This window comes from Trichophyton verrucosum, assembly GCF_000151505.1.
Source record: "Trichophyton verrucosum HKI 0517 chromosome Unknown contig00295_1.f1.exp, whole genome shotgun sequence".
Lineage (NCBI taxonomy): Eukaryota > Fungi > Ascomycota > Eurotiomycetes > Onygenales > Arthrodermataceae > Trichophyton > Trichophyton verrucosum.
Window position 1 is genome coordinate 151,874 of NW_003315454.1, and position 14,095 is coordinate 165,968.

Below are 14,095 nucleotides of genomic sequence, written 5' to 3' on the forward strand. Positions count from 1 at the left end.
CTCTTCCTCCAAGCACACCGGCAGCCATGGGAAAGCTCAACTTCACGGCTCTCCAGGTCCGGAGAACGGCCATTGCACAGCAAAAGGCAGGCAAAACCCCAAAGCTACCATGCTGGATCGATATTATGGAGAGAATCCCGCCATCGAGCGTGTTGGTGCGAAACCTACCACAACAGCATCCTCTTACCAGAGAAAGAATGAAGACGCTACCTGGAAAGACGGAGCCCCGGAGCGTCATCGAAACTCGCCCTACCCGCCGTACAAAGTCTAAGAAGCCCAGTCGCATGTTCCAACCGGTAAAAATGGAGTTCGAGGAAGACCAGCTACGAAGAGAATTTTATCGTGACCACCCATGGGAACTTGCGCGGCCGAGAGTGGTACTGGAGAGCGACGGAAAGGACCACATGCGGTATAACTGGGATAGCCTGCAACAGAATAGGAAACGTGTGGATGGAGAAAGGTATTTATTTACCCTTAAGCTCTTCAGCTCTACAGGACAGTGTTTTCCATCGTCGACTAACCACACTATAAACTTGCAGTGTTGTTCAGAGACAGTTGCATCTTCTCAATACGGTACCAGATATCACCAAGGAGCAAGCTTACGATATTGCTCGCCGTGAATTTTACAAACTTCGACTCCAGGAGGACGTCGAAAGAAGAATTGCTCAAGAGGAGGCCAGAGCAACCGGTGCATACTTCGGCTTAGACGAAAACACTATTGGAATGGAGCTTGAGAACCAAGAGTACGACCGCTGGAAGAAGTGGGCAGAGACTGAGATTGTGCTGCAACAGAGCAGCAGGGCAGCTTTCGCTGGCACAGAGATTACAGAGGCAGAGGCTGAATCATCCATGGCCGGCAATGACCTGAGTGCTCCAGAATCCAAGTTACTGGAATCCATCAAACCGCTTTAATAGGGAATAGCTAGATATATGATACGGGTACGATAGACGGCGGTCGGATACGGCTTTGTATATTATCATCTGTACTTTTTACCTCGGGCTCGCCATCTTCCTTTTGTTTCCGACATTTCCTGAACCCCCCAAGCAACTGCCACATCAATCCCCCGTATCCCCGAACTCGTCTGTAGTTTCAACTATATCTTCGCTCCACCGTTATTGAAACCGCATCTAGTTTCATTGTCACGGCTAAGCGGACTAGAGCTGGCAACCCTCTCGCTATCTTTTGTCGGCTCTCTCCTCGCCGGGGAACTTCCCCCACATCGTAGAGTTCTCGACGTCCTCAAACAGACGCAGGACAACATCAGTTTCGTCTCACCAGCTCGCGTAAAAAGGACCGTTCTTCGGCGCGAGAAGGAAAAAGAAAAAGGGCAGAGGCCTCGCAGTTGACTGTTGGACCCCGGCTTGTTGTCTCCTGCTTCGTTTCTCCCAAAAATAACCAACACCTCGAACGCTGTTCATCCCTCACGTGATGTGTACGTTTCATCTTGCGCCAAAGAGAACGACGGCGGCGACATTGATGACAAGAAACCACAGGAGCAGCCAAAGCAGCCCAGACGGCCTCGAGGGCAGTTTAAAAGCTTGCTTGTGCCGTGGATAAAACGGTCTGGAGCCGGCCAGCACGACGGGAGACGCTGATCAAGCCCGCCATCCGACTCCCTTTCTGGCGAATGGTCATACGAGCCTGGCCATCTCCCACTACGCCCACCAGCGCCTCCGAATTCCCGCCCTTGAAAAGCTCCAGAGCGAAGTTCTCGCGGTCGGTCTCGTATACCTATACCCGCCTCTCCCCTCCCGAAAGCAAGAGAACGGCGGAATCCCCATTCTCGAGCTCAATTCGCCGAAATAGAGAGTGGCTACCCGGAGCAGCGTGCAACACACTCAAAGAACAATACTGGAAGGCTATTAAACGATGTTTCATTCTAGTCGGCCCTCGCGATTCCTGGTGGAATTCAATATACATTAAAATCGCTTTTTAAAATCCCTGGATACGGCTTTTACATTCCCGTGAATTGCCAGTTTCTGGCCAACGGGGAATTCCCTCCCCTTCGTACCTTATCAATATACAATGAGTCGAATGGATGACACAGTGCGGCCGCATCGGCCTCATAGGACAGATACATCAAACGAAATAAAGGAACCGACATATGCCAGAACAGGCTCCCCAAATAATGGCAACTCCAGTCGTGACGAAGTCTCTACAAGGCCTCATAAACCAGCGCCCTCAAAGCTCCTGGCCGAAGACTTGATAATAGAGCTTGCCCAGAGAGCCGTGGATAGCGGGATCCAGGACACAAAACGCTCATTAGCTGGAAGTGAGGCTGTAGAAGGTGTTGTTCGGCCAAAACTTACAATTGACCTGGGCCACGCGAACATTGCTCGTGTCCCAGAAGCGGTGGTCAATATCATAAAGGATGAAGTCGCCAGGTAAGTCTACTTATTCAGTTGAGATATCGGGCCGTTACGGGATGGGTTTTCTGTCTCTACCCGCTATGCTATGTTCCGGTTGCATAAGTAGCAGATTGTTAACAAAAGAAAAAATATATATATTTTTCAGGTTATCACTCTCGAATAATCACATTGACCGCATTCCAAGCCGTTTCTCGGAATGTATTCACCTTCGATACCTCAATATCCGAGCAAATAATTTCACAGAGTTCCCGCGAGTGGTACGTCCTACAATTTTCTTTACTTTTTCTTTAGCCACCTCCAAGTACTGACATTTCCTAGGTTTACAGTCTCACGTTCCTGGAAATCCTCGACCTAAGTCGGAACAAAATCACGAAACTGCCTGAGGAAGTCCGCAATTTGTCTTCATTGCGTGTTTTCTCTATAATGCAGAATTTCTTGGAAGACCTCCCCAGCCAACTCGCGGACATGAGTAAATTACAGGTTATCAAGGTTTCCGGAAACCCACTTAATAGTTCCTTGAAAGCCGTTCTGGAACTCAGGGAAGCGGATGTCAACCATCTTGAGATGGCGGATAATGAAAAAGACAGTGCAATTACCACGGAACTAAAGAGATTTTTGAAAAGCAGACGAGCTGCGGCATCCCCTGAACCTGAATACCATGACCAAAGGTAAGTTTATATTCATTTTTGTTGAGCTCACACCCATGAGGTCCTTCTTTAATAACAAATACACTCAGTGAAACAACCGAACCACCCAGACCACCAAAGAGAGGCAACCGCTTTCCAGTGATACCCAGGTCTAACGGAACAGACTCTACGTCTGGCTCCAGATCTCCCTCATTATCAAGACCACCACCGATACCCACAAGATCACACCACAGAATGGCATCCGGTCAAAGTGGACTCATCCATCGTTCAAACACTTTGGCAAGCGTCAGTGAACGCAACCGTAGCAACAGTGAAGGCTTTATTGCTGGTTCAGGAACATCACGCAACAAGAGGATGGGACTGATCAGCAGGAAAAACACGGATCTTGGCACCCTCGATGAGATGCGCCCGTATCGTAACAGCCATCTACGTGGCCTAAGCCATGGCTCCCTTCTTCGATCCCAACGTGGGGGCATGCCAAATGATGGCAGCAACTCTTCGAGCCCGAGCAGTCCAATGGATCGGAGGCGCCTGAAAGACGGATTTGTCCACAGGCTTTCAAGCCTCCCCGAGCAGAGGGTAAAAACTACCACTAAAAACCCAGTGGTCAATTCTGCAAGAAGCGTGCTCTACGCACTTTATCAGATTCATCCTCACATCTCCTCTTTGATCAATGTTATCAAAGCAGAAGAGTACAGGCGAAGCAGCCTTGAAATAGTTTTTTATAATGCGACAACGCACCTTGATCAATTAAACGAAGCATTACAAAATATTGGTGATGCAGATTTGCAGGACAAAGAGGTTGCCAAAAGAGTTACCGAGTCCGTCAAGCAAGAGTGTGCCACTTGCATCACTGCCTATACTCACGTTGGGACCCAACTTCGTGCCAACGTTGCCAAAGCTGTGGCCTTGAGCGACCCGAAATATATCCGGACTCTCCTCCTAATGATATACGGCAGTTTGATCGAGCTTCGTAATGCCTACGCCGTTTTCAACGTGAAACCAAAACCTCGACGATCCAAGATGGCCAAGAAACTATCCATCACAACCACAAACCAACCGATGAGCAAGTTTATACCCGAGCGGGAATCAGAACCATCTGTTACGCCGACAAGGGAGAGGCCTCCAACTTCTCGACGGCTACGAAGCGAAACCACTGTGCATCTCCCACCCATTGCCCCGTTCCCTACTGCCTTGCCGCCATTCACTCCACATCCACCCGGTCATCCATCACACTCGGCCCATCCAACGGCTCCGCCGCTCACCATTGGAGGTAGAAGCCGTTCAAGCAGTCGATCGAATGCATTTTTGCATTCGTCAGGTACCTCATCTATTGCAAACACCCCACGATCAGGAGAATCCTTCAACTTGCTCCAGACTCCAGTGAACAACAGGATTAATCCTGTCACCGGTCTAGATGAAATTGAAGAAGATCGTATATTTGAGAAAATCTTTATTCAACTCTCGTCGGCATATAAGGCTACACTCCAAGCTGTACCCTTGGCTGCGCAACAGTTTTCCCAGTGCCTCAAAGCCGCTGAAGAATCTAGGGCTCCCCAACATCTTCGAAACCTATGCCGGAAATTACTTGGTCGCTGTCGTTCGTGTGTAGATGTTGCTGATGCATTAGACAACCGACTGTCCAACATGAAACTCAAGGAGCCTGGCGGCAATCTGCGAAACCAACGTGAATTTTGGCATCTTTGCAAAACATTCATCCAAACGTTTGTTGAGCTAGTTCTCGATATTCGAGAAGCCAAAACGTTCTGTCTACTTCCTTCCGAGATCGTTGCTACTCTTCGAATAGTACAGAAGACAATACGGGAAGCTGGACGCTTGATCGATACCTCTCCTTGGTCGTATCTTGCCGAGCTTCATACCTCAAATCCCTCCAATGCTGTTTCACAACCCCAACCTAATGGCCATCTTCATTATTCAAACTCTTCCACATTAATTGTATCGCAATCCGGCCTGGTCAATGGATCTTCCCCGCAGTCAGCCACCGTTCCAGCTACACCTTTGAGCGCTGCACTTGGCCCGGCAGCACAAGCCACTGTCCCCACAACGACTACCTCTTCAAACACTTCCAATACATCTGGTGATCGCATGTTTGCTGGAGATGTCTTTCAACGGGCCGATCTCCTGCTTTCCATGGCCCCTTCTGCGCCATTATTTTATCGCCGCTAGAATCTATACTCGCATAGATTTCAAGTTACTATGTCACGATCTCCTTCAAAATGTGTCTTGATGCCCGCGCTGCCACAAACAGCATTCGAAGCTCTATATCTCGTATAGAACCAACTTATATTATATCCTTAGTTTTCTTTATTTCTTCCTGCATGTTATTTCCCACGACAAACAAGCATTCTCAAAATTGTCAGTCCTATTCACTGTTCCGATGTTATATTTGGGAATTTTTCCAATTTTGCTCTTTTAGGGGGGAACGGTGTTGATAGTATGGTGAAACACAAAACGGATTGCAAGCGCTACTGATTATTTGCCATTTATTTTTGGCCTATCATTTAGGAGAAAAGGGGTATCCCGGTTATATTGCACAGCGAGTTACGTGGTTGACATTTTCATGTTTTGTTATTACTCTTTACGTACTGTTTCTGACTTCTTTTCTTTATATGTTTATGGATATGATGACGGATTATAATGTTTAAACTGATGATACTCTCCTTACTTCGCCCCTCCTGTTACTTGTTGCCATCTGGAAGGGAGTCAGTCATGATTCATGGACAGCGCTGAACGTGGGATCCACGCAAGCGAGGAAACGACAGCCAGCAGACAGCCTGGCACCGCTCAGACGCTGTTTGATTCCATGACCAAATGAATATTGTTGCCACATGTTCCCGGATTCAAACCCGCATCGCGTACGGAGTATTAGTGGTAGAGGTAACCGGATTATTGATGTATGCATTAGTTCTCGTATATGCAAGAAGTAATATAGTTTGGATTGTTTGCTCTTGATGTAGGTGAGTTATAAAATGGACGGAGCAATTTAAAAAGTGCAGCCATCGGCCAGCTGCAGCCCCTCACTCCATTCTTACATACACCTTTAATAACGTAGATCCCAATTAACTATATCCGATGCAATATGACTAGACTCAGGCCTTATTTATTACTCCTTTCATTGGATATAGAGATCGGTATCTAACACGGTCTCTCAATGGCTGTGGTGACTATTACAGTCTATAACAGTTATGCTAGCGAAATACCTAGGTGACTTAAGTCCCATCGAGTTGCAGCCAAGCCTACCAATCCTACAAAAATAATTATTCCCTAAAAATCCATTCAAGTTCACTGCCTCAAAACAACCTCTTTGACATAGCTGAATACCTCCTTTGGGAGATCAGCGGGTAGAAAATGCCCTCCTTCAAAGAACAAATGATAGCTGAGCCCCCGTTCCTCATTCCACAATCCAACGGCTTTATCTTTCCGTCTGCCAAATTCGAAATGGAGAGAATCCTGAAATCCTTGGGCTCCATTCCAGGTCATATTTTGAATGGTGACTTCAATGCCAACATGGTTGATGAGCATATCTAAACGTCCCTGGTAGATATGAACAGGCAATTTATGGGTTGTAAGAAGATCTGGAAGAATTTCGAAAGATGGAGGAACCGGTCGGTTCGCCGGTGCCATAAGGGTCTCGAGAATTTTAGGATTGCATGACTGAAAAGGCCGTAACGGTTCCGTTGGGTGCATCAGGTTTAATGCAATTTGTACATCTGGTCGGCTGAAATATGCTTCGAGTGTGGAAGTAGGATTTGTAAAATTGCAACCATAATTGATATTACATATGCTGAAACATTGCTGAGAGCTCATGTAGTCTGCAGTAGTTTCAAATACTGCACAGTGGCCATAACATGTCGAGTTGACTATGGACGATTTAATTTTTTCAGGAGTATCCGGGTGGATGTTGCATGATCCCAGGCTTTCGTCGGCTACACCCTTTCGTAACATATTGCTTATCTCGGTGTTGTTCGCAGATCCAGATCTTCCAGGTAGATGAAAAGGGGCCCTGGGGGGGTAGACCTTTGCACGTTGACGAATTATGTCAAATCCACAAGCATGGTCACCAAATGAGATCGCGTTCATGATATCCCGTGGTATTCGTAGTTTTGACGCATACTCTTCAAGAAATCCTACCATCCCAAGGGAAGACATTCCAGTGTTAAGGCCGATAGTTCCATCACCAATGGCTATCGACACCAGGTTCACCGGTAGTTCACTTTTGCGTTTTACGATCTCGCTGGCAATACATGGGATATATATGCCTGCATACGACTCACCCACAATGTGCACTTTTTTCGTACGGAGAATATGGTCAAATATTGCATCAAATGACACTAGCCAGCTGTAAAGGTTTGATATCACTTCCTTGTTTGAGGCAACCGGAACTTTTTCAGATGCAAAACCAGTTCCCACAGGTTGGTCGATGTATAGTACATGGCCAAGTTTGGCCCATGAGTAGGGATTTCTCTCAGGCATGGTGGAGTTACCCATGAATCGCAAAGGGCCGTTCTCAAGGAAGGCACCAACGAGTGACGAACAGCCTGGCCCACCATTCAACCATACTATGAATAGCAAAGATTTTAGATATCATCCCATTAGAATAGAAAAACATAGTCTTACTTATGAGATTATCATCATAGGCTTTGTCTTCAGCTGAAAAAAGCCAAAAGAAGAGTGAGTTTCCCTTAGGGGTTCCAGGGATGTCAAGCCTGCCAGCCCAGTTCTTGGGTATTTCTGGAGCGTCTGGTAACCGTCTGGTTTCAAAGGCAGACTTTCCAGGTAAGGAGATAGCGACAGTATAGCCCTTTGTGGATGGCGCAGCGCGTGCCAGCGAGATTATGGCCAATAAAATTGCTAGATGCATAATTGGCCACATATCGTGTGGAATTCGTGTATAATTGAGAGCTCTTTCCTAGTTAGAATGATATCAAGTCGTTGACGGACGGTGTAAACGGTATTCTTTTTTTCATAAAAAAAAAGCGTAAGGCCCGCCCCAGCAAGTGAAAGGGTGTTTAAAGAACGATTGTAGATGGTATATGGACATCAGAGATATAAGCCATTACCAGGGTGCAAACTGTAAGAGAAAATGCAAGGATATTTATATAACTATATTCCAAATGTTCCCATTCAGCTAGATCGTCAATGAATTAACATAAGAGCGCAGTTGTGGGTAGCACTTCGCACTTCGATATTCGATCCTGGTGGAGCTGCGTTTTTTCGGTAAAGTTCGCTTGGATTTTCATCCATTTCACGTAGAAGAAATGTAATGGAAGAAAGCCTCCAGTAGCATTCTATCTATGGGGTACTCCGTACCTCGACGTAATTTCGAAGAATAATTTATGAATTTGGATACACCAAATTATCACAGGCCTGTAAACAGGTCCCCAAGGTACCGCATTCACCTGTTGTTGTGAGAAAGTTTGACGATAGGCAAGATCACATATCGTTCCACGGAACGAATCTTCAGGGACGGGGGCTGCACGAATCGCATAGTTCTGCCCCCATATTTTGCCATCAGAGGCAACACTATTATCGAATCTGATGAAAGACAAGCCGACTGCAGACTGCAGGTAGTACAGACATGCTGCACAAAGGCGGAGTGGTGGTTGGTCATGGCGCATCCGCTTTGTTTTCCACGGATTTATGGTCCCTATTAACTCCTCCGAAGGACGACCCTGGCTAGGTGTATCGAGGAGTGATATCAATGCTGAGGGGAAACCCCCTAGCCGTAAGTCGAGGGCGATATACAACGTTGCTGGCCGTGTTTGCAGCCACTCCAGCCAGTTAACTAACTAGTTAGCCAGCCACCATTGGAGGTTACAAGCTAGTTAGGTAACTAGTTAGGAGGGAAGAGGAAGAAACAGCACTGCTCCCCCGCTGGGAGCCGCGATTCGGAGGAAACGCCATCATCCCGTCTGCGCCCCGGCTGTCAAACTGCGTCTCCGGGCTGACTGACTGTCGTTGTCTCTTTCACGCGCAGTTGATGTTGATGAAGCGACGTCGAGGACGAGCGGGCGAAAAGCCCTAAAAAAAAAAAAGGTTTCAACCCTAGTTAGATTGCCCGATCGAGTTACCGCCTTCTTCTGCCTTTTCGTTTATATAAGAAACGTCGACTCGCGACTTCACGTCTTCAACCTCCATCTTCGTCGTCCTTCAGCTCGCGGTACGCCGTACGCCGTATATATATTTATATCACTACGAGGGACGCCGCGAAGCAGGACGATGGGCGGGATAACGCCACACTAACATTAACTAGTTATATCTAGCTGAAACGATGCGCCTGTCCAGCTATCCCGCGAAACCGGCATCCGTCACCGCTCTTTTTGTTGAACCGCCAACTATAGCCTGCTAGCAAGCTAACTAATCCTTGATCCGTATGCTTTCCGGTGGTTTGAAAGTGAAGCGAAAGAGCCCGTGGCATTCCTGCTTCTTAGCCCACGCTGTGATGGGTTCCCGAGTTTTGAGCTTACAAACCCCTCCAAGTCCCTGTTTGAGGACCCTGCCAGAGTGAACGGTTGCCCACCTTTGTGCGTTGTGTGGCTTGACAAGTAGCTGAAATGGGCGGTTACCCCCAGCACTTCCGTATGGATGACGCCCTGATACTGTCAGGCTAACATGTCTTGCATGCATGCAGATGCGCGGCCAGCTGCTCGGCTTTGGGGTACGATTACCCCCCAGATAGCCACGGACTACCCGAGAGTTGCAGATTCCCCAGGACGACTGACAGCAGCAGAAACCATCAGCCCCAAACCTTCTGCCATTCCCTTGGACCTTGTTTTCACCCATTGATGCAAGATCATGGGCAGTATCGTGAGGACCCCAAGGGACGTCAAGTGGGCTTTTATCATCCCCTCCCCCCTGGGCCAGACTACACCGGATCACAGACTTGTCACTGTGGTGACACCATAGGATAACAGTACTATCTGTGGTACGGGTTCCAATCCTGACACGAAGGCCTTCCGTGAAGGAGCCTTGCGTCGTTACATCCAGGAATAGCCAGGGCAACCTTTTTCGATCCAACATAATGTGATCTAGCTGAAACTGACTCCCTCACGATGCATCTCGCATCCTCTCTTTTCTTGGAGACACAAACAGAAGGCGGAAGGCGACTGGTTGCCCTCGTTTGTCAACGTAAATAAACAAAAGGATTTTTAGATCCAAAGTGCATGCATGACTTGAAAATACCACCACTCTTATTTCGGGCCCTCGCAAGCAGGAAGCGATTGGGAGAAGAGGCTGGAGAAAGTGGAACTTCATTTCAAGCTGTACTTTTCCAAGCGATCTCCGAATCTGCCTGGCCATCAAATGCCTTGTGCTAGTCAGGCAGTGTGTAAGAAGAGAAACCCAGTGCGGATCAGCATGTCTGTGATATCACTTAAGCGGCAAACCGCAGGATGCGGAAGTCCATTTGAGGCTCGTTGCTGGGCATACCTCCCTCCTAGTTGGTGACAGGTGCTTCATATTCTTCCCTTTGACCCAACTACTCTTTGTGTCTTGGATTCTGTCCATCTAATAATGGGTCTGAATAGAAACTCCTGATCTCATTCCCCTCTCACTGGGTCAGAGCTAACGTAATATCCAGAATGGAAAACAAGGCAACGAAGAGCCGCTGCATACTCCAGACAGCCAGCGAGAACAATTACGCATAAAAAAACACAAAATGCCAGGGCGAAGAAATCGATACTTATCACTGTATGGAGCAAGATCCACCTCGTTGAAAAAAGTAGTTCCACCATCACGCAATTCGCCTGCAACCCTAACATGGACTCAGGTAGCTCAATCGTTTATTTCCCTGTTGATGGGAATTGCCTATCTTTTTCAACGATTCTACGCAGTGCCATTAGCTGAGAAAGAAAACTCTTTGTTAAATTTACTTGCATCTCAGAGGCTGCAGCTGATTTGCTGGGGATTTCTCGCCATTTTTTTTTGGCTCCAGCCAACCACTCTAGTGCCTGTCGCCTCACTTTTTGAATGCGAAGATCCCTTGTTAAACAGGAAGGGATATGGCGGAACCATGAATAAGCTCTAGGCAGCGTTTCGTTTTCAACTTTCGCCTCGTCCTATACAAAACTGCCAGCTCAATCGTGGGCAAAAAGATTATGTCTTAAAGCTCCTTCTTTACTCTGTACTCCTGACCTCCTGCAGCAGCTCTACATGACCAAAGAGAGCCGTCAAGGGCGCCAGCTTTCCGACTCCACACTTCTCAGCAATTCATCTTCGCACACAAATCCATTGCTGCCGTGAATCCCTTCCGCCTTGAATCGTGGACTCATTGGTTCTTTGCCAGATTTCCTTCTCCTTTCTCTCGGCCCGCCGCCCAACCATACCTTCATACATACAATGCCCAAGTCTGCTTCGCTGTAAACTGCACTCGGTTTTTTTTTGTTTCTTTTTCTTCTTCCCTTCCTCTCTCCCCATTGAAAGCAAATTTCTCTTTGCTCGCCTGACTTCTCCTCTCACGTTGTCACCCCCCCCTCTGAAGAAGTGTCTTTTACGTCTTCTATTCCCTAGCTGATAGAGACGTCTTATTCTCGAAAACCCGATGAACGACGCACTCTAATTGCATCACTCATCGATACGGACATGATTAACAACACCATTTTCACTCCTCGAATGGTATTGGCCCTAATAAATCCTGCATCTTGACAAAAAAGAAAGGATTTATTTCTTTTTTACCTCTTCTCTCAACGAAAGCTATTCAAACACCGGAGGGGCGAAGTTGGTTTTTTGCGCGAGGGAAAGTGGTTCTATTGTCATCCATCTTTCTCAAACCTCTTCCTTTCTCCATTATCTCCTTGAACATTCTTCTTGAATCTTCCATCGTTTTTATCTTTCTTTCTCCGGTTCTGTTTAATTGAGGAGGAGGGTGAAGGGTAAGGATGATGGATTCACCACATAAGGCAAACCCATCAAAGGCAAGGCCTCATGGGAAAGATGGTGAAGATTCGGGATACTGCCTATCCCACTCTGCTTGGATGGATAATGATTCCCAAAATGTGCCCAAACAAGACTCGAGAGAGCAATCGAAAGCTTCTTCACACCACCATCACCACCGACATAGTGGTGATTCTTCTATGAACAACCATGCAATATCACAACACCCTTTGTCGCCACAATACAATGGCCTACGGTCCTCTCTTCCACCTCCATCTCCATCCCCGCCACCAAACCCTTTCCCATATCACCATCCTGAACTGCCCTATCCTTCTTTTGGGGAAGCTACTTCCCAGGGAAGCCCGGCCGCTGAAGAAGCTGACGAAATCGAGCTTGAGAGAAACGACGACAGCACAACTGCCGCCATGCTTGTTCAAATTCCCACAGGCATGCAGCTTACATCACACCAGATCAAAATACTTCAAAAGGCGGAACGATTACCCCCAATACGGACAAGCACTCTCAGCGAGCTTGACTTGAACCATATCATGAGGAATATCAACTTGAGGATAGATGTTAACTTTGATCGTGAACTTCATTTCCAGCCCATTGCAGGAGAGAAAGGTCACGAGAAGCGAAAGTTGGCGGAAGTTTATTGGGAGGCAATAGCACTGGAAATCTCTGTGCATAGCTATCAATCTACCAGCAGAAAGCAAAAGTCTGTCGATTCGTGGGGACACAAGCGAGCAACCAGCAGTTCAGTGGGAGCTTTTGAACCACGCCTACCGGCCATGCTTGAGACATTAAAGGATGTCGTAAGCAGTCTCGTTCCGGAAAGAGATCAACAAAGCGTCATGCAAAATCTAGATGTTCCCTTTCTTTTGCAACAGGTGCATAAAGGGGTACTGGATATGGTCAATCTTACCAAATGGCTTGCCACGTTGTTGAAAACCCACTGTGCACCAATGAGAGATCCATGGGCTGATAGAATGGTCGCCGAGATCAGCGAAGGTTGTGAGACTGGTAATATATACAAAATGGTAGAGGGGCTAAGAACAATGTTTGGGACTCTAGAGTCTATGAAATTGGTATGTCCCCAAATTTTCCTCTATTACATTTCTCTACAATACGTGCGAGAAGCTGAATGAACATCTTTCAGGATGTCGCAAATCACCAGATACGGGCATTCAGGGTGATTTTAATAGACGACACTGTCCGATTCCTACAAAGCGACTTGAAGAAAAGAATAGCAGCAAATGCTATAGACATTCAACAGGCAAGGAGATGGTATCTTAACCTTGGCCACCAACCGCTCTCCAAATCCCCGTATTTACAACACGAACTAAGAGGAAGCTACGCCCCCATCACTCCCCTATTTATTGGCCTTTTTTCTTTCCTGACGCCATTTGAGCATCCAAAGAGACTTGAGGACATATTTGAATTTGAGGCCGATAGACTTTGGTTTATACGGGCTGATGTACAGGACCTGATAGGGCTTAAAATATGTTCTCGCGTGTTTGAAATGGTTGCGAAAGAGCAGGGTCGACATAGACATAACCCTTACTACCAACAGGCAAAAGCTGCACTCCCGTCTCGCATTTGCAGCATCCTCGACAACTGCTCTGATGGTATGTCTTCTGGATTCAATTCCCGCTCTGTCAACATCAACTCTCCGACTACCAATCATAAATGGAAAAACAACATTGGCTTGGTCACGCTAGAGATTGCACAATGTATTTGTTCTCTGGGAGGTTACAGCAAGAGCAATACATTTCCCGACAGAAAGACTTTAGAGTACGTTGAAAAATGTCTTGACTCTTTCTTCTCATCTCCAACTGGTCAATTTCGCGAATTCAACCTGTCAGTTCAGGGGGAACTTGAGGAGGCCACTTTTGGATATGTTAAAAGATACTTAACCATGACCCCTCTCGAAATATCCGAAGATCAACGCCCTAGAGAATACCCGGAGTCAACGAAATATGCCTACCCTCAGAGGCTGCTACCAGATGTTGATGGCATAGCCAAACGTTTAGCTCATGTGGGGGTCCTGCACTGGAGAGTATGGGCTCCAGTATTATACCTACGTGATGGCCCTGGGATAACATTTGCTCCTGGAAGCAATATCAGTACAATGTACGCGACGGAGTAATTTTCACCTAGACCTTGCGTCGATGATACTCTGCTTC

The 14,095-nt window shown here is 47.1% G+C and overlaps 4 protein-coding genes across 4 annotated transcripts; 3 read left to right on the forward strand and 1 right to left on the reverse strand.

Annotated features, from left to right (window-relative positions):
* Window positions 1-26: 26 nt before the first annotated feature.
* On the forward strand, window positions 27-912 carry TRV_03563 (uncharacterized protein; the record flags this gene model as incomplete). Its single annotated transcript, XM_003022306.1, has 2 exons — window positions 27-460; window positions 540-912. 2 exons carry the CDS (start codon window positions 27-29, stop codon window positions 910-912), a joined length of 807 nt encoding a protein of 268 aa, XP_003022352.1.
* A 1,114-nt stretch (window positions 913-2,026) lies between these two features.
* On the forward strand, window positions 2,027-5,204 carry TRV_03564 (uncharacterized protein; the record flags this gene model as incomplete). Its single annotated transcript, XM_003022307.1, has 4 exons — window positions 2,027-2,385; window positions 2,477-2,627; window positions 2,689-3,038; window positions 3,107-5,204. 4 exons carry the CDS (start codon window positions 2,027-2,029, stop codon window positions 5,202-5,204), a joined length of 2,958 nt encoding a protein of 985 aa, XP_003022353.1.
* Window positions 5,205-6,320: 1,116 nt separating this feature from the next.
* On the reverse strand, window positions 6,321-7,899 carry TRV_03565 (serine carboxypeptidase, putative; the record flags this gene model as incomplete). Its single annotated transcript, XM_003022308.1, has 2 exons — window positions 6,321-7,597; window positions 7,656-7,899. The coding sequence occupies 2 exons, from the start codon at window positions 7,897-7,899 to the stop codon at window positions 6,321-6,323; spliced, it is 1,521 nt and encodes a 506-aa protein (XP_003022354.1).
* Window positions 7,900-11,914: 4,015 nt separating this feature from the next.
* Window positions 11,915-14,058, forward strand: TRV_03566 (cAMP-mediated signaling protein Sok1, putative; the record flags this gene model as incomplete). The annotated part of the gene is made up of 2 exons (XM_003022309.1): window positions 11,915-12,997; window positions 13,069-14,058. 2 exons carry the CDS (start codon window positions 11,915-11,917, stop codon window positions 14,056-14,058), a joined length of 2,073 nt encoding a protein of 690 aa, XP_003022355.1.
* Window positions 14,059-14,095: the final 37 nt, after the last annotated feature.